The sequence below is a fragment of the Astyanax mexicanus genome, chromosome 1 (assembly GCF_023375975.1).
Source record: "Astyanax mexicanus isolate ESR-SI-001 chromosome 1, AstMex3_surface, whole genome shotgun sequence".
Classification (NCBI taxonomy): domain Eukaryota; kingdom Metazoa; phylum Chordata; class Actinopteri; order Characiformes; family Acestrorhamphidae; genus Astyanax; species Astyanax mexicanus.
In genome coordinates this window covers 130,926,045-130,946,278 of record NC_064408.1, presented here as the reverse complement: position 1 = coordinate 130,946,278, position 20,234 = coordinate 130,926,045, and the positions used below count along the sequence as shown (strand labels likewise).

Below are 20,234 nucleotides of genomic sequence, written 5' to 3'. Positions count from 1 at the left end.
TTGAAGGGGTTAAGTGTGCTGAGTGTAGATGTTGGAGTTGAAGGGTTTAAGTGTGTGTAGTGTAGTTGTTGGACTGAAGGGGTTAAGTGTGTGTAGTGTAGATGTTGGAGTTGAAGGGGTTAACTGTGTGTAGTGTAGATGTTGGAGTTGAAGGGGTTAAGTGTGTGAAGTGTAGATGTTGGAGTTGAAGGGGTTAAGTGTGTGTAGTGTAGTTGTTGGACTTGGAGGGGTTAAGTGTGTGTAGTGTAGATGTTGGAGTTGAAGGGGTTAAGTGTGTGTAGTGTAGTTGTTGGAGTTGAAGGGGTTAAGTGTGTGTAGTGTAGATGTTGGAGTTGAAGGGGTTAAGTGTGTGAAGTGTAGATGTTGGAGTTGAAGGGGTTAAGTGTATGTAGTGTAGATGTTGGAGTTGAAGGGTTTAAGTGTGTGAAGTGTAGATGTTGGAGTTGAAGGGGTTAAGTGTGCTGAGTGTAGTTGTTGGAGTTGAAGGGGTTAAGTGTGCTGAGGGTAGTTGTTGGAGTTGAAGAGGTTAAGTGTGCTGAGTGTAGATGTTGGAGGTGAAGGGGATAAGTGTGTGTAGTGTAGATGTTGGAGGTGAAGGGGTTTAGTGTTTGTAGTGTAGTTGTTGGAGGTGAAGGGGTGAAGTGTGCTGAGTGTAGATGTTGGTGGTGAAGGGGTTTAAGTGTGTGTAGTGTAGTTGTTGGAGGTGAAGGGGTTAAGTGTGTGTAGTGTAGTTGTTGGAGTTGAAGGGGTTTAAGTGTGTGTAGTGTAGTTGTTGGATTGAAGGGGTTAAGTGTGCTGAGTGTAGTTGTTGGAGTTGAAGGGGTTAAGTGTATGTAGTGTAGATGTTGGTGGTGAAGGGGTTAGGTGTGCTGAGTGTAGATGTTGGAGTTGAAGGGGTTAAGTGTGTTTAGTGTAGTTGATGAATTGAAGAGGTTACGTGTGTGTAGTGTAGTTGTTGGAGGTGAAGGGGTTTAGTGTGTTCAGGGTAGTTGTTGGTGGTGAAAGGGTTAAGTGTGTGTATTGTAGTTGTTGGAGTTGAAGGGGTTAAGTGTGTGTAGTGTAGATGTTGGAGGTGAAGGGGTTAAGTGTGTGTAATGTAGATGTTGGAGGTGAAGGGGTTAAGTGTGTGTAATGTAGATGTTGGAGGTGAAGGGGTTAAGTGTGTGAAGTGTAGTTGTAGGACTGAAGGGGTTAAGTGTGCTGGGGGTGGTGTGGTCAGTCACGTTGTTGATGATTGTGTAATCCGTATTGTAACACAGCTTCCTGTTTTAGAGTTGTGGTATTTGGCCCGTTAGAGTGTTTTACAACTAGAGATAGAAATAGTTAATTATATTAAATGTACTTAATTAATGCGGTGCTGTAGCTGCATTTTTTATTTTATCTTTATCTTATTAATGACTTTATTACTGCTGTTTTATCACCACTTTTCTCTTTTATAGGAGTTTTTATGCTCTGTGATTTTATTCCCGTCCAGAACGATCATGTAGGTGTTTTTCTCAGACGTCCTCTGAGTAAATTACAGGCTGAATTATCTACTGTTTTTCTCTGAACTCCGTGCTCCTCCGGTAATTTTAGTCCCGTCCGGACGCACATCTCTGAGTTTCGTCTCCTCGCCTTTAATAAAATAGATATTTGTCCACTGCTGCGCACCGTAATTACACTTTGGGCGCGCCACGGTTTCCACGGAGATCCACGTAAAAAAAAAACACAACAGCGAGTGGAAATGGAGGAGCTACTGAACTCTGTGTTGTCATGTGACCGAGAAAAAGGCCTAAAAACTCACTGGTCCTCCTGTTTTTTAATAGTTACAGAGTTCTCTGTGTTTCGGTGTGTTTTTCTAGTTATTATGATGATGTAAGTGTGTAAATGCTGCAGTAGAGAGTAACAGCAGTAACTCTATCTGTTCCACCACTGCTTTACTAAAGATAAAAGATTTAGAAATTCACTTTTTTAAAAATCGATTTCCAAAACTCAGTTTATTTCCATTACTACAGACAAACTGTAAATGCACAATAAAGTATACAATATACATTTTTAGTATTTTTTGTACCTATGTACAAATTAAGTTCATTGAATATTTGAACAGATTTCATGAACCGTTTTACCTGTTTTGTGTATTCTTAATACAATAATAGATAGTTAGATGATGGACAGATATAATCTTTATTGACCTTGAAAGAAATTGCAATGTTAGAATAGTAACACAAATAGTTATACATACCCTAGTGAAAAAAGTAGATTAAAGTATGCTAAGCATTATTATGGTATAGTATCAGTATAATCAGTATATTTAAAGAGTGATAAAATTGAACACATTTCTTTGTACTTATTATTTTTTAATTGTATAAAAAATAGTACAAAAGACGTTCTTAACTGTACTAAAATGGAACTATTTTAACTATACTTAAGTAACATTTAAACTACTTTGTGTAACCCCATATTTTAAATAAGCTTACAGTAAAATTATAACACAATTAATGAGTATTACAACTGTATCAGTATTTATTATTCTACACCAGGTATATTAGAAATGAACTGAGAATTGATGTTAAATATATGTGATCTAAACTATACTGAACTATACTGCTGTAGGCTGAATGGGTGAACGAGTAATTTGAGGTGAACAGGTGGTGTCCTGAACATCCTGCAGATTAACACCTGCACAGGTGAGGAGAGTTATCCAGGGCCAGAGACTGTTTTGATTGGCTGTTTAAAGGGTTAAAGTCTGAGGGATTAAAGAACCTTTTACTTCCACTTATGCGTAAATTATAAACAGTTAATAAACAGTGGGTTATAGCAGGGTATTATAAACAGTTAATAAACAGTATATTACAGCAGGGTTTTTTATAAACTTTTAATAAACAGTGGGTTATAGCAGGGTATTATAAACAGTTAATAAACAGTGGGTTATAGCAGGGTATTTATAAAATGTTAATAAACAGTGGATTATAGCAGGGTATTATAAACAGTTAATAAACAGTGGGTTATAGCAGGGTATTTATAAAATGTTAATAAACAGTGGATTATAGCAGGGTATTTATTAACTGTTAACAAACTGTAGATTATAGCATGATATTATAAACTGTTAATAAACAGTGGGTTATAGCAGGGTATTATAAACTGTTAATGAATGATGCTGCCACCACCATGTTTCACAGTGGGGATCTGGGTGATAAGCATGTGTTACTTTTTCGCCACACATAGCTTTGCTTTACCTTTACGCCAAAAAGTTTATATTTGGTCCAAATGTTTACTGTGTTCCTACATGACTTGTAGCTACAAACTGCAAACAGAACCTCTTACGTCTTTCTTTCAACAATGGTTTTCTTCTTCCACTCTTCCATAAAGATAAGATTTGTGGAGAGCAGGACTTATAGTTCTCCTGTGAACAGATTCTCCTGATCAAAGCTTGGGATGTGTTTTTATAATCTGACCCTGATTTAAACTTCTTCTCTATGATCTGTCTGGTGAGTTCCTTGCTCTTCATGATGCTGTTGGGTTAAACTGAACTGGGTTAAATTAAACTGGGATAAACTGGACTATCTTAAAATGGACTGGGTAAACTGAACAGGGTTAAATTAAACTGGGATAGACTGGACTATCTTAAATTGAACTGGGTTGGACTAGACTGGGTAAAACTAAACTGGGTTAAACTAGACTGGGTTAAACTGAACTGGGATAAACTGGACTATTTTAAACTGAACTGGAGTAAACTGGACTGGATTAAACTAGGCTGGGATTAACTTGACTGGGTTAAATAAAACTGGGTTAAACTAGACTGGGGAAAACTCAACTGGGTTGAACTAGACTGGGTTAAAGTAAACTGGTTTAAATTGAACTGGGTTGAACTAGACTGGGTTAAAGTAAACTAGTTTAAACTGAACTGGGTTGAACTAGACTGGATTAAATTGAACTGGGTTAAACTAGACTGGGTTATATACAACTGGGTTAAACTAGACTGGGTAAAACTCAACTGGGTTGAACTAGACTGGGTTAAATTGAACTGGGATAAACTGGAATGGGTTAAATTAGACGGGGGTAATTGTACTGAAGTGGTCCGGGTTAAAATGGACTGGGTTAAATTGGCAGTTGAGATGATGAGATGAAGACAGAATCTCAGTTGAAAGGCAGCAGTTTTTAATGAGATGCACATTTTATTTACCATCATTCCAATCATGTAAACATTCTGTAAACAGTCCTAACATTAAATAAACAGTTGAAATGTAGCGGTGCTCACTGTGTGTGTGTAGTGTGTGTGTGTAATATGTGTAGTGTGTGTATTGTGTGTGTTATGTGCAGTGTGTGTGTGTGTGTGTGTGTGTGTAGTGTGTGTGTATAGTGTGTGTGTGTGTGTGTGTGTGTAGTGTGTGTGTTTTGTGCAATGTGTGTGTGTGTGTGTAGTGTGTGTGTGTAGTGTGTAGTGTGTGTGTTGTGTGCAATGTGTGTGTGTGTGTGTGTAGTGTGTGTGTGTGTAGTGTGTGTGTGTGTATAGTGTGTGTGTAATGTGTGTGTATAGTGTGTGTGTGTGTGTGGTGTGTGTGTGTGTAGTGTGTGTGTAGTGTGTGTGTTGTGTGCAATGTGTGTGTGTGTGTGTGTGTAGTGTGTGTGTGTGTAGTGTGTGTGTGTGTATAGTGTGTGTGTAATGTGTGTGTATAGTGTGTGTGTGTGTGTAGTGTGTGTGTGTGTATAGTGTGTGTGTGTGTGTGTGTGTAGTGTGTGTGTGTGTGTGTGTGTGGTGTGTGTGTGTGTGTGTGTGTGTGTGTGTGTGTGTGTGTGTGTGTGTGTGTGTGGTTCAGTGAAAGCGAAGCCTCTTCTCGCTCTGGAACAGCGGCTCCTCCTCCACACACACCTGATTCCCCGATATACTGCAGAACAGGAAGAAACGTTAGGGGTCGAGTTACAGGGTTAAGAGTTACAGAGTTGAGAGTTACAGGGTTGAGAGTAACATAATTGAGAGTTACAGGATTGAGAGTTACAGGATTGAGAGTAACAGGGCTGAGAGTAACAGGGTTAAGAGTTACAGGGTTGACAGTAACAGGGTTGACTGTAATAGGATTGAGAATTACAGGGTTGAAAGTTACAGGGTTGAGTGTTACAGGGTAGAGAGTTACAGGGTTGACAGTAACATAATTGAAAGTTACAGGGTTGACAGTAAGAGGGTTGACTGTAATAGGATTGAGAGTTACTGGGTTGACAGTTACAGGGTTGAGAGTTATAGGGTTGACAGTAACAGAATGGAGAGTAACAGGGTTAAATGTTACAGGGTTGACTGTAATAGGATTGAGAGTTACAGGGTTAAAAGTTACAGGGTTGAAAGTAACAGAATTGAGAGTAACAGGGTTAAAAGTTACAAGGTTGACTGTAATTAGATTGAGAGTTACAGGGTAGGGAGTTACAAGATTGAGAGTAACAGGGTTGACATTAACAGGGTTCACAATAACAGGGTTGACAGTAACAGAATTGAGAGTTACAGGGTTGAGAGTTATAGGGTTGACAGTAACAGAATGGAGAGTAACAGGGTTAAATGTTACAGGGTTGACTGTAATAGGATTGAGAGTTACAGGGTTAAAAGTTACAGGGTTGAAAGTAACAGAATTGAGAGTAACAGGGTTAAAAGTTACAAGGTTGACTGTAATTAGATTGAGAGTTACAGGGTGGGGAGTTACAAGATTGAGAGTAACAGGGTTGACATTAACAGGGTTCACAATAACAGGGTTGACAGTAACAGAATTGAGAGTTACAGGGTTGAGAGTTATAGGGTTGACAGTAACAGAATGGAGAGTAACAGGGTTAAATGTTACAGGGTTGACTGTAATAGGATTGAGAGTTACAGGGTTGAAAGTAACAGAATTGAGAGTAACAGGGTTAAAAGTTACAAGGTTGACTGTAATTAGATTGAGAGTTACAGGGCGGGGAGTTACAAGATTGAGAGTAACAGGGTTGACATTAACAGGGTTGACAATAACAGGGTTGACAGTAACAGAATTAAATGTTACAGGGTTGACAGTAACAGAATTAAATGTTACAGGGTTGACAAAAACATTGTTTAAAGTTACAGGGTTGACAGTAACATAAAGGTTAAATGGTTGAGAGTTACAGGGTTGAGAGTTACAGGGTTGAGAGTAACAGGATTGAGAGTTACAGGGTTGAGAGTAACAGGATTGAGAGTAACAGAGTAGAGAGTTACAGGGTTGACAGTTACAGGGTTAAGAGTAACAGGGTAGAGAGTTACAGGATTGAGAGTAACAGAGTTGAGAGTTGCAGGGTTGAGAGTCACAGGGTAGAGAGTTACATAATTGAAAGTTACAGGGTTGAGAGTTACAGGGTTAAGAGTAACAGAATTGAGAGTAACAGAATTGAGAGTAACATGATGGAGAGTTACAGGGTTGAGAGTTACAGGGTTGAGAGTTACAGGGTTGAGAGTTACAGGATTGAGAGTTACAGGATTGACAGGTACAGGGTTGAGAGTTACAGGGTTGATAGTAACAGGGTTGAGAGTTACAGGGTTGAGAGTTACAGGGTTGAGAGTAACAGGGTTGACAGTTACAGGGTTGAGAGTTATAGGGTTGACAGCAACAGAATGGAGAGTAACAGGGTTAAAAGTTACAGGATTGACTGTAATAGGATTGAGAGTTTCAGGGTTGAGAGTAACAGGGTTGAGAGTAACAGGATTGAGAGTTACAGGGTTGAGAGTAACAGGGTTGAGAGTAACAGGATTGAGAGTTACAGGGTTGACAGTCATGTTTACTCACTTGATTTCTTTGATAGATGTGTTGTTGGCCAGACCTTCCGCCAGCATCTGGGCTCCACGAGCGCTCAGCTTATTATCTATTAATCTGCAAAAACAAAAAGTTTCACATATTTCTAAACATATTATTTAACATCTACACACCATGGATCATAAAGGATCTAACGACTGCCTGCCTTTACCTCATATATAGAGACGACCTCCAGTTATAACTGTGAAAAATACTACTACAGTTATATCAGGATAATTCAGTTTCCTTGCTCTCAATAATTGTTGAACTTTAGCAAAACTACAGAAACATTACAGAAGTGCCCCCAGTTGGTGCAATAATAGTGTTTTACCAGTAAAAGTCAGGAAATTACCTGTACACATTTTTTAAAAAGCTATATAACAGGATTGAGAGTAACAGGAATGACAGTAACAGGATTGAGAGTAACAAGATTTTAGCTTTGTTATTGTGCTGTTGTGTGGTGTTACAGGTTTTTAAAAATAAGAGAGCACTTAAAAATGTTGAGTTTCTTTGATTTTACCAAATTGAAAACCTCTGGAATATAATCAAGAGGAAGATGGATGATCACAAACCATCAAACCACCAAACTGAACTGCTTGAATTTTTGCACCAGGAGTAAAGCAGCATAATGTTATCCAAAAGCAGTGTGTAAGACTGGTGGAGGAGAACATGATGCCAAGATGCATGAAAAAAACAGTGATTATAAACCAACCAGGATTATTCCACCAAATATTGATTATTTCTGAACTCTTAAAACTTTATGAATATATATATATATATATATATATATATATTACATATCTTACATGAGGTGCGTCAGCGCCGTGTTCCTCCTCAGAGCTTCCTGCAGCTCCGACGCCGCATCATCAGAAATACTGTTCTGAATCAACCTGAAAAAAACAAAACAACATTTACATGCACACTGCTGTCAGTATTAATGTTAATTTATGCTAATGAAGGTGATATTAATGAGTTAATCTGAGCGGCACCAGAAGATATGAAGACTGGAGTTCTCCTTTAGCGCTCGAGCTAAACTCCGCCCACCCTCAGACGAGATCCCATTCGCCGACAGACTGACAACAACAACAAAGGGAATCAAGAGTTACAGAGTTTCTGGATTAAAACAAATCTAACAGTTTAATTAAAGATATAATCTGATTATACACTGCCAGCTGTTTCTATTTCTACACAAGAATAAACTAATTAATAAATATACAGTGTTTACTGAATAACATCACACAACTCAGGAGCTCACCATAGACAAGTGGACCCTAAATAATTCACACTGGATAACCAAATTACATTTACACTACTATTACATTTACTTTAATACTGACTCTACGTAGAATTCAGAATAATTATGAATAATTCATAGTGGATACTGATTACTTCATAGTGAATAGTGAATAAGTCATAGTGGATACTGAATACTTCATAGTACATAGTGAATAAGTCATAGTGGATACTCAATAATTAATATTGAATAATCCATAGATGATGCTAATTAATGTATAATAAATACTAAATAATTAAAAGTAGATACTGAATAATTCATAGCGGACATTCAACAATTCAAAGTAGATCCAGAGCAGATACTGAATTATTCATAGTGTATACTGAATAATTAATAGTGGATATTCATTAAATCATAGTGGATACTGAATAATTCATAGTGAATAGTGGATAAGTCATAGTGGATACTTAATAATCCATAGAGGATGTTAATTAATTGATAAATTTATAATAAATAGTACATAATTAAAAGTAGACACTGAATAATTAATAGTGGATACTTAATCATCCAGAGTGGATACTGGATAATTCATCGTGGATAATGAAGATTGGTACTAAATAATTAAAGCAGATACAGAATTATATATAGTGGATTCTAAAAAATCACAGTGGATACTGGATAATTCATACTGGATAATGAATAATTCATAGTGCATAATCAATAAGTCATAGCCGATACAGAATAATACAAAGTGGACATTTAATATTTCTTAGTAGGTACTGAATAATTAATATTAGGTACTAAATATTTATAGCAGATACAGAATTATACATAGTGAATTCTGAAAAATCATAGTGGATACTGAATAATACATAGTGGACACTGAATAACTCATAGTAGATACTGAATAACTCATAGTAGAAACTGAATAACTCATAGTGGACACTGAATAACTCATAGTAGAAACTGAATAATACATAGTGGACACTGAATAACTCATAGTAGATACTGAATAACTCATAGTAGATACTGAATAACTCATAGTAGATAATGAATAATACATAGTGGACACTGAATAACTCATAGTGGACACTGAATAACTCATAGTAGATACTGAATAACTCATAGTAGAAACTGAATAATACATAGTGGACACTGAATAACTCATAGTAGATACTGAATAACTCATAGTAGATACTGAATAACTCATAGTAGATAATGAATAATACATAGTGGACACTGAATAACTCATAGTAGATACTGAATAACTCATAGTAGATACTGGATAACTCATAGTAGATAATGAATAATACATAGTGGACACTGAATAACTCATAGTAGATACTGGATAACTCATAGTAGATAATGAATAATACATAGTGGATACTCAATAACTCATAGTAGAGAATGAATAATACATAGTGGATACTCAATAACTCATAGTAGAAACTGAATAATACATAGTGGATACTGAATAACTCATAGTAGATACTGAATAATACATAGTGGATACTCAATAACTCATAGTAGATACTGAATAATACATAGTGGATACTCAATAACTCATAGTAGATATTGAATAATACATAGTGGATACTCAATAACTCATAGTAGATACTGGATAACTCATAGTAGATAATGAATAATACATAGTGGACACTGAATAACTCATAGTAGATATTGAATAATACATAGTGGATACTCAATAACTCATAGTAGATACTGAATAACTCATAGTAGATACTGAATAACTCATAGTAGAGAATTAATACATAGTGGATACTGAATAACTCATGGTGGACACTGAATAACTCATAGTAGAGAATTAATACATAGTGGATACTGAATAACTCATATCAGATACAGAATAATACATAGTGGGTACTATATGATTTCTAGTAGTAGTATTCATAGTAAGAAGGTTAAATAATGGAGGGTACAGGTGTCGGTAAGCACAGGTGAGCTCACCTGAGGTTGGTGAGTTTTGGGTGATTCTTCAGAGCTTCAGCGAACGCTTCTGCACCTTCATCCCCAATACTGTTCCCCCACATCCTACCAGCACGAAAACACCAGTTACATTTACAGTTACCTTCACAAAAATACAAACTGGATACTTTATTAATATAAACTCCACTCTGATGGAGCTCAGTCTTACCCAACATCAAAGATAGACTTGCTTTTTTTAATGGCTTCAGCGAGGAACCTGCCGCCCACTGCGGTGATGTGATTACAGCCCATCCTTCAGAAACAACAGCATTACATCACATTTCATAAAAACATCATGATATCTGATCTGAAGCTTAGAGTAGCGGATTAGCCATGATGCTAACAGCCGGCCCCAGCAGGGTTTCAGCAGGTTAAACGTGAAGCTAACAGATTCAGCGGTGAAAGCACTGCAATGGTTATATGAGGTTATATAAATTTATATAAATACGTTTTTTCTTTTAAATACAGAATATAGCATATATCTGCCTACAGATCCGCCTAGTAATCCAATACACAATCCAGCACAGTTTTGAATCAATATTAATTATTAATTATCACTCTTTTATCATTATCATAAATATGTTGTACTCTTACTTTACAGTCATGATATGAGGACACTCCTCGATGATCTGTGCCACCAGTTTGGCTCCAGCGTCTGTGATGTGATTCTTGTAGAGTCTGTTTTTAATAAAGAATATATATATATACTGTATATTATATCAATGATAAAGTGCATTAATAAAACTCCAGTTAAACATGTTTTAACTCACCCCAGAACCCTGACGATTTTGTAGCGGATGAGCTCCCTGGACAAAACCTCGATGCTGCTGTCTGTCAGCTGATTCACACAAAACCTGACAGATAACAGAGAGCAAATACAGAACCAGTGAAAACTCTGGACACGCCTCTTTTTTCTCAAAATCAGTAACACAGATGCTGTGAACTATTGTAGAGAATTGTATTCAAGAGATTCAAGATTCAAAGAGTTTATTGCACAATAAGAAGGAAGTTTCCTCGAACAATGAAATTCTTTCTTTCTCGCCAAGTAAGCCGACGACAAAAGGTAAAGGAAGATAAAAGATGAAAATATACAATTCAACATGTATTGTGATATATTGAGTATCGCAGAATCAGAGTACTGTGATATCATCGTATATATTATTGTGGGCAATGTATCAGGATGATATCATATTGTGAGTTGCCCTGTGGTTCTCACCTCTATTCGTTTATTAACAGTTTTAACAGTTTTTTCCTTCTCTAGTTAAGTTTCCCCTTTAGAGACATACTTTTTATAAAAAATTGAATCAGATCTAGTCCAGCCCAATTTTTTTCTTACCTTACCACTGTCATTTTGCTAAAGGAAGGTACCAGCTGCTTCACTCCATAGTCACTAATGTTATTATTGTCCAAGTCGACTCCCAAAGACTTCCTGTGGTGATGCAGCACAAAGTTCAGGGCACTGCAGTCGGCCGAGTAGATGTTACAGTAGGCTAGCTTGATGTAATCCGCAGAGATGCCTTTGGCCGTAAGCCGAGCCACGTCCTCGCTGTGGGTCTCAAAGATGCACCGGAGGATCCACAGGAAGTTGGGCATTACATGAACCTTGCTGCCCTGGATATCAGTGCTAGGATACCGAGGAAGACCCCTGAGATGGATCCTCACACTGCTGGACAGGTAGGATTTCAGGGCCCGGCGTTTCTTCTTCAGGTCGAGTGGTGGTACGAGGTGCTCCAGGAGAGCGGCGTTGGGTTTGGACAGAAGTCCGCACAGGAAGAGGTTTGTAAATTGAAAGTGTTCATTGGTCATAAACGGGTCCGTATCTCTGGCACGCGAAGGCGTACACAGACAGGAGACACAGGAGAAACGAGACGACTTCTTGTACTCACACTTAGCGAAGAACTTCAGGATTTCTTCGGGACTCACCTCAGAGTCCAGCACCAGTGAGAAGGCTGTCAGGAACGCCTGCAGGGTCACGTGGAGAAACTCGAAGGTTGCAGCACCTCCGCAAGCATCGTAGTGACTGACCGGTCGCAGAAATCCAATCTGAAGGCTGTCTTCGCTCAGCCCACAGGACGTCACCTCCTCCTGGCTGCAAATGAAGCTGCCCTTTTCCATGCCCAGAAGAGCCAGCTTAGCAAATGCAGACAGCATCTTCAGGCCGGATTTAAAGGTGTCCGAAGTGCACCTGGTGCTCCTCTTCAGGAGACCTGGCCTTTTGGTGATGTGACCCAGGAACACTTCTGAGAGCAGGAGGAACACATTTGTGAGCGTGATGCAAGATTCTGGAAGCTCAAAATTGTCATACACCGACTGAAGGTGCTTGAAACTCTTGAATATGATCCAACTGAACAGGGGGATGGAGCAAAGACCGCACAGGTGAGGGTTAGCCTCCAGCTGCACAGACACTACTTCCCTGTGTTCGTTTGTAGGAAAATGCAAAGCCAGGTAACTTTTGAGGTGGTCCGGGGAGAAACCCCGAAGTACAACCTTCTTCCCAATAATCCTGCTCTGAACCTCTGTGCCGGTTCGAGCGGTCAGAATCTTGCGGGAACCTTTCAGAAGCTTACCGCTAAGCAAGTTCATGAGAACGAGAAGTGGGTGGGTTTTCTCCTCGGGTGAAACCACTTCTGGTACGTTCTCCGTATCAAAGTCCATCTGGATTTCATCGTATCCATCGAACGTGAAAAGGACGGTCTCCGGAAACCGCAGGATGTAACCGAAGACCTCGTTGTCTGGATCCAAGTCTGGATAGCAGTTGTGTTTGAAGATCAGATCCTTCACGGAGATCTCATCCGTATCCTTAAAGGTGCTGAACATCCTGCACCGAAACTTGAAGAAGAACTTTGCTCCAGTGTTTAACTCCCTTTTTGACCACAGGTTCTGAAGTTTCTGGAGCAGAACGGACTTGCCTACACCAGCGTCCCCCGTGATAAAGATAGTCTCTGCCTCCTTGTTGAAGACACCTTGCTCTCCGAGGATGTCCTCCACACATTCTAGGTAGCCCAAGCTCTCGCCTCGGTCGTTTAGTAGCTCCATCTGTGTGTTGGTGTAAAGGTCCTCCAGAAGGGTTTCCTCCCGCTGGGCATACGAGGTGAGGAAGCGAGTGTCTCTCCCGAGCTCCTGCCTCAGCTTCTCGCTGTATCTGCTGACTGAGAACAAATAGGAGTGTTAAAAAATCTGACATTTATGGAGTGAATATTTGTAGAGTATTAACATGTTGTAACTTATAAAGAGACAAAGAACAGCTGGTGTCTCCATTTGTTTTGGACACAGATGAAATTTGGCCTCCACATTTAAGCCATCTGTGCAGTGGACACAACTGCCCAGAGTGGTAAATAGCCACCATGGTTGGCCACAGGGAGCAGTAAGGGTTAAAATACTTACTGAGGGACCCTAAAGAGACCCTTAGGTATTGAACCCATAGCCCTGTTCCACTGACCTACTACTGCCTCACAGATTTTGCATATACCAACTGAGCTATCCAAGGTCAGAGTGCTGGGCCAGACATTCTAGAGGGTCAACAGTGGGTTCTATGTACAAAGTATTGCAACAGAGCCCTTTGGCCATTTTTGCTACTATTTAGTGACATTTTTAAGAAGGTTTTCCATTAATCCCCCTTAAAAGATATACTGTATTACATAAGACCTCCAACTTATAAGAACTTCCTTTCTTACTTGATGCTCCCAGCACTGGAAGAACAAAGGCAGAGTCTTTCTTCAAGACAAGAAAAGAAACTCCACAACATCGTCTCAGACTACTGCCAGCACAACACCATTGGAGCTCATCACACTTAGGGGAGAACTCTGAACTCTTACGCTAATTCTGTTACATCAGCTAACAGACACCTTCAGTGGCTAGCCTTTATCACGCTAAATGAAGAGAGGGAAACACAGGGTTGTCTGGGACTCCCAGTCACTGCCACAAGGACCTAACTGTGGCAGTTTGTTAAAGCCAGATATCTTACCACCACTGCCCCATAGATGACAATCTGTAAATGTGTTATACATATTTTTACACTGATGACCCATACAGATACCAAACCTGGACCTTAGTGTTACTAGCATAATGCCTTAAGCAAATAATCCAGTTATCTGGACCTCAAAAAACAAAAAACATCCAGACATATTTGAAACTGTCTTGGTTTTTTACAGGACCATTGTTTTAAGTCAAGAACACTTCAGGAACCGTATTTATTCAGAGTGAATGATGTTTGCAGAAACCCCAGTCCCGCAGCACTCTCCTTCACAGTTTTTTCTGATGATTTTGTAATAAAGAAGATCTAGCACTCAGGACAGTGTTGATCATTAATATGGCTCAGACTCAACATGCTTGGAGGAGAACACAAACTGCTAATGTTAGTTATCTGTAACATCAGCTAAAGGAGGGTCAACGTGGCTAGCTATGTCTTTGACTGACAGTAGAGTAAAAGTTTTTAAAATGATCACGGTCCTACACAGCACCACTTCTTATTGATGATTTTGTAATAATGAAGATCCAGAACTTACTCGGGTCGGTGTTGATCACCGGTAAGGCTCTGACCGAGTCGGCGGGTTCATACTGGATACTCTGGAACCACGGCCGGAGGTCGATGTACGCATCGTACGCCTCGTGGAGAATGTGAATAAAATACGCACAAGCTTCTTCTCCTTTACTCTGGACCAGCTCCAGGATTTTACGAACCTATTTAGAAAAGGAAAAAACAAACAAACATAAAAACATCATCGGTACACTTTCAGTTCTTTAAGGAATGCCATTCCATATTGAAAAAGTGAAGCAAAAGTGTTTCTTTTTTTATCCAAACTAACAGAGAATGTTATTGAAAAATAAGGAAAATGTTAAAAAGGTTGCAGGAACATTAGCCTGTTATGTTACAGAAATAAAATTTCAGGAACATTCTGAAAATGTTTGACAAAATAAAGGTTTGCATTAGAACATTATTATTCAAGTCGAGTCAAGAACATTTAAAAACATTTAATAAAACAATCTTAAAAACGTTCAGAAAACATTCACCGGTCTTTAAATTACCTTTATACACTGTGTGATATAGGAGTGGGCGATATGACTCTAAAATAATATCTTGATATTTCATGGTATTTTCATGATATGGATACTTTTGGCAATAAGACAAAACATTGAATTAGAAAAAATATTTAGAATTTTATATGGCTAATTGAAATATATAAAAACAAATAATTTTATCAGATTTGTAACAGAAGTCAATGATCCAGGATGTCATGATAATAATAATGTACTCCATTTATCTCCATATATCCAGGATTAAAGTAAAGTAAAGTAAAGCAAAGCAAAGCAAAGCAAAGCAAAGCAAAGTAAAGTAAAGTAAAGTAAAGTAAAGCAAATTAAAGTAAAGTAAATCAAAGTAAAGTAAAGTAAAGTAAAGCAAATTAAAGTAAAGTAAATCAAAGTAAAGTAAAGTAAAGTAAAGCAAAGTAAAGTAAAGCAAATTAAAGTAAAGTAAATCAAAGTAAAGTAAAGTAAAGTAAAGCAAATTAAAGTAAAGCAAAGTAAAGCAAATTAAAGTAAAGCAAAGTAAAGTAAAGTAAAGTAAAGTAAAGTAAATCAAAGTAAAGTAAAGTAAAGTAAAGCAAAGTAAAGTAAAGTAAAGTAAAGCAAATTAAAGTAAAGTAAAGTAAAGTAAAGCAAAGTAAAGCAAAGTAAAGCAAATTAAAGTAAAGCAAATTAAAGTAAAGTAAAGTAAAGTAAAGCAAAGTAAAGCAAAGTAAAGCAAATTAAAGTAAAGCAAATTAAAGTAAAGTAAAGCAAAGTAAAGTAAAGTAAAGTAAAGTAAAGTAAATCAAAGTAAAGTAAAGTAAATCAAAGTAAAGTAAAGTAAAGTAAAGTAAAGTAAATCAAAGTAAAGTAAAGTAAAGTAAAGTAAAGTAAAGTAAAGTAAATCAAAGTAAAGTAAAGTAAAGTAAAGCAAAGTAAAGTAAATCAAAGTAAAGTAAATCAAAGTAAAGTAAATCAAAGTAAAGTAAAGTAAAGTAAAGTAAAGTAAAGTAAAGTAAAGTAAATCAAAGTAAAGTAAATCAAAGTAAAGTAAAGTAAAGTAAAGTAAAGTAAAGTAAATCAAAGTAAAGTAAAGTGTGTGGTATGTATGTAAGTTTTTGGTGTGTGTGTGTGTGTGTAAATGTATGTAAATATGTGTGTATGATTGTGCCCAGATATGCCCAGGTACTCTGTCCTGGGTAAATGCTGTAGTGCTGGATGCAGTCCTCCAGATAGACGGTTGTTTCCGGTTGAGAGTACGCTGTGTGCTACTGGCTGCTGCTTCTCACCGGTGTGTGGATAATTTTATGTGGATAATAAAACGTGTTAATTGTAAAGCGTCATTGGGTTTCTAGAAAGGCGCTATATAAGTTGAACTTCATTCATAAAATAAATGATACTGTACAGATATAATCTGTCTCTAGTAGATATATAAATGGGAAATGAGAACAGTATGAATTTTTCTTTTACCAAAAACAGTAAAAAAGTAGAACCCTGATGTGATAATTAGGGGTGGTTGATATGGTACCATATTTTAGGGCATAATATTGTTCACCATATTCTACATTTTTGGTGATATTATCATGTACGATAGGATATGGCACACCCCTAGTGATATATATTTAAGCAACCAGTCATGGTGAAGAGGGTGTGGCTTCTCCTGTATAATACACTATGAGTGTGTATAGTTTTTGAATTGTGTGTTTGTTTGTGTGTGTGTGTGTGTGTGTGTACCTGCTGGGTTCTGGTGTTGGTGTGCTGGATGATCTCCAGGTCCTCGGTACAGATGAATCCCTGGTTCTGCAGGTTATCTAGCACACACTGTGTGTTCCTCACGCGCTCCACCAGAACCTCGCGGTGGAGGGTCAGTAACTTCAGAGCTCGAGCCCCGTCCATCTCACACACACACACACACACACACACACACACACACAAACACACACACACAAGTGGACCGTCTGTCAGCTGAAGAGTGTCCCCAGTATCGCCAGTATCTCCAGTTCAGTCATGCTGGTGTTGCTGGTGAAGATCGTTTAATGAACTGAAAGTAAAACTGTAGAGAAACTCATAAAAACCCAACACTCGATCACTGCCTCTCACAGTGTGTGTGTGTGTGTGTGTGTGTGTGTGTGTGTGTGTGTGTGTGTCGCTGCTCTGTTTCAGGAAGTGAAACTGGAATGTCTGTTGAAATCTGACACTAACCACACACACACACACACACCCCTAGCAACTATTCGTGTTTCCTAAGTTTAACAGCATGTTACTCAAAACCATAGACTGTATATAGCTGGACAGAGCATCGTCTCTTAAAAGTGAAGCCACCACAGGTCGGGCGCCCCCTGCTGTTCGGCTGCAGAAAGCTGTGTAACTCCACCCATCCCCATAGGTTTCAATGGCAAAACAGAAAACTTTCAATCACGTTTTTTTCTAATATACTGTAATTCTACCTCCATTACTTAAATGCAGCAGCTAGTGTAGCCTCTGCTTATATTGTTACACTTTTATATCCCCACAGAATTCGTTTTTTAAAACGTTATTCAGCTCTATTCAAAAAAGGTGTGGTTATGGTAAAAGGGCTGCTTATGGGCGGGACCAATAACAGACCGTCAGCTCCGCTCCGCCCCGCTCTGCAGCCTGTGACCTCGAGGCAGCCCTCGTGGGCGGGGTTATTTAAATGAGTAGGCGGTCTCTCCACAGTCTTTCTTTCTCCCTCCTCTGGTCTCTACTGCGCTCTACAGACTCGGGTTTCAGGATCGCCAACATGGCGGAAGATTTTGGCTTCATTTTCATTGAATGAACGGCAACGGAGACACGGCGTCCATCTTTTTTACAGTCTCTGCTCAAAACATATTACAGTAATATAACTTAATACTTATATATTTAATAATACAGAAAGGGATCTTCAATAATTTAATGAATTTCATTTGATTACAGAAATTCCAAGTTCTGGTTTAAGCACAACTAAATAGATATTTTGTTTCCGAGGTTTGACCCCCCCCCCCCCCCCCCATTACTCCAAAATGCTACAGTAATATAAGTTGATCCTTATATTATTAATAGTATAGAAAGGCTTCTTCAAGAATTGAAGGATGTCATTTGATTACAGTTTGATTATCTGGTTTTATAAGACTCCAAAATCTGGTTTATGCACAACTAAATTGTTCTGAGGTTTGACCTCCGATTTCTCCAAACTGCTAAAGTAAAATCACTTGATACTTATATATTTAATAGTATATAAATGATGTCATTTGATTATTATGATTTGCTGGATTAATAGGACTGTTAATTCTGGTTTACGCAGAAATAAATAGACAATTGTCCTAGGTTTGACTTTTTATTACTCCAATACACTTCAGTAATATATCTTAATATTTGTAACATTACTAGTATATATAGACTTCTTTAATAATTTAATGATGTCATTTGATTACAGTTTGATTTGCTGGTTTCATAAGACTTCAAATTCTGGTTTATGCATGAACATATAGACATTTTTTTTGACCTCACATTACTATAAAATGCTACAGTAATATAAGTTAATACTTATATGTTTAATAGTACATAAAGGCTTCTTCAGAAATGTTATGATGTCATTTGATTATGGTTTGATTTGCTGGATTAATAGGACTGTAAATTCTGGTTTTCGCAGAAATAAATCAACAATTTTCCTAAGTTTGACTATTCATTACTCCAATACACTAGAGTAAAAAATATCTTAATATTTTAATAGTATAAAACATTAATAGTATAGAAAGACTTCTTTAATAATTTAATGATGTCATTTGATTACAGTTTACTTTGTTGGTTTTATAAGACTCCAAAATCAGTTTTTAGCACAAATAAATATATTTTTTTCCTAATTTTGACCTACCATTACTCCAAAATGCTCCAGTAAAATCATTTGATACTTATACGATTAATAGTATAGAAAGGACTCTTTAAGATTTTTTTTGATGAAATTTGATAACAGTTTGATTTGCTGATTTTATAGAACTTTAAATTTGGCCTTCTGTAAAATCAAATAGACATTTTTCCCAAATTTGACCTTTCATAACTCCAATATGCTACATTAATATAACGTGGTACTTATGAAATTAAAACTATAGAAAGGCTTTTTCAATGCTTTCATGATGTCATTTGATTACAGCTTAATTTGCTGATTTTGTCGCACTCCAAATTCTGGTTTACGGAAGACCGAACAGACCTTTTTCCTAAGTTTGACCTCCCATTACTCCAATATGCTACAGAAATATATGTTAATATTTGTATCATTAATAGTATATAAAGGCTTTTTCAAGAATGTATTGATGTCATTTGATTAAAGTTTGATTTGCTGGTTTTATAAGACTCCAAAATCTGGTTTATGCACTAAATAGACACATTACCTAAGTTTGACCTTCCAGTACTCCAAAATGCTACCGAAATATCATTTGATACTTATAACCTTAAAAGTATAGAAAGGCTTCTTTAAGAATTTAATGATGTCATATGATAACAGTTTGAATTCCAGTATTATAGGACTCCAAAATCTGGTTTATGCACAACTAAATAGACATTTTCCCTAATTTTAACCTTTTATACTTAAACATGCTACAGTGATATCACTCAATACTTGTAAGATTAATAGATTAATAGAAAGGCTTTTAGTCAAGAATTTAATGATTTCATGTGATAACAGTTTAATTTGCTGATTTTATAGAACAAAACCGAATAGACTTTTGTTCTAGGTTTGACCTCCCATTACTCCAAAATTTTACAGAAATATCACTTGATTTTTATATCATTAATAGTACATAAAGGGGTCTTCAAGATTTTAATGATGTCATGTGATAACAGTTTGATTTTTGGGTTTTATAGAACTCCAAAATCTGGTTAATGCACAACTAAATATGCTCCAATATGCTACAGTCCTATAACTTCATTATATAATTAATAATTAATAATTGTTTTTCGTGAGACCAAAGATTATACCTCCCTGAGAAATACAAGCCAAAGTGATTAAAAAAAAAACGTTACAAAAACTTTAGGGATAAGAATCCTAAAATAGCAAACAAAACCCAAAGTAATATTTAACTTAGGTGTTTATCTAACTAAACCTAACAAAAAAAAGAAAGAAAATTTACACAAATAACTAACAAGAACTAAAGAAAGAAGATCCCCCCCAAAAACAGGCTTTATCCCCTAAAGTACTAATGTCAAACTCAAAACTCAGTTTAGAACTAAAATGATTCTTTTAAATCACAGTATTT

At 37.2% G+C, this 20,234-nt stretch overlaps 1 protein-coding gene across 1 annotated transcript; it reads right to left on the bottom strand.

The window, feature by feature from the left end:
• Window positions 1-4,719: 4,719 nt before the first annotated feature.
• nod1 (nucleotide-binding oligomerization domain containing 1) lies at window positions 4,720-17,431 on the bottom strand. The gene is made up of 11 exons (XM_022662430.2): window positions 16,720-17,431; window positions 14,484-14,658; window positions 11,315-13,127; window positions 10,749-10,832; window positions 10,573-10,656; window positions 10,148-10,231; window positions 9,961-10,044; window positions 7,748-7,831; window positions 7,565-7,648; window positions 6,753-6,836; window positions 4,720-4,865 (listed from the first exon to the last, which is right to left on the bottom strand). Exons 1-11 carry the CDS (start codon window positions 16,879-16,881, stop codon window positions 4,793-4,795), a joined length of 2,811 nt encoding a protein of 936 aa, XP_022518151.2. The 5' UTR covers window positions 16,882-17,431; the 3' UTR covers window positions 4,720-4,792.
• Between the last annotated feature and the right edge of the window lie 2,803 nt (window positions 17,432-20,234).

Coding starts and splice junctions, on each gene's coding strand:
- nod1 (XM_022662430.2), bottom strand. CDS start 16,881: ATGGACGGGGCTCGAGCTCTGAAGTTACTGACCCTCCACCGCGAGGTT. Junction 10,833..11,314: donor AGCAAAATGACAGTGGTAAG/GTAAGAAAAAAA, acceptor GTTATCTGTCAG/GTTTTGTGTGAATCAGCTGA. Junction 10,045..10,147: donor AAGTCTATCTTTGATGTTGG/GTAAGACTGAGC, acceptor TCGTGCTGGTAG/GATGTGGGGGAACAGTATTG.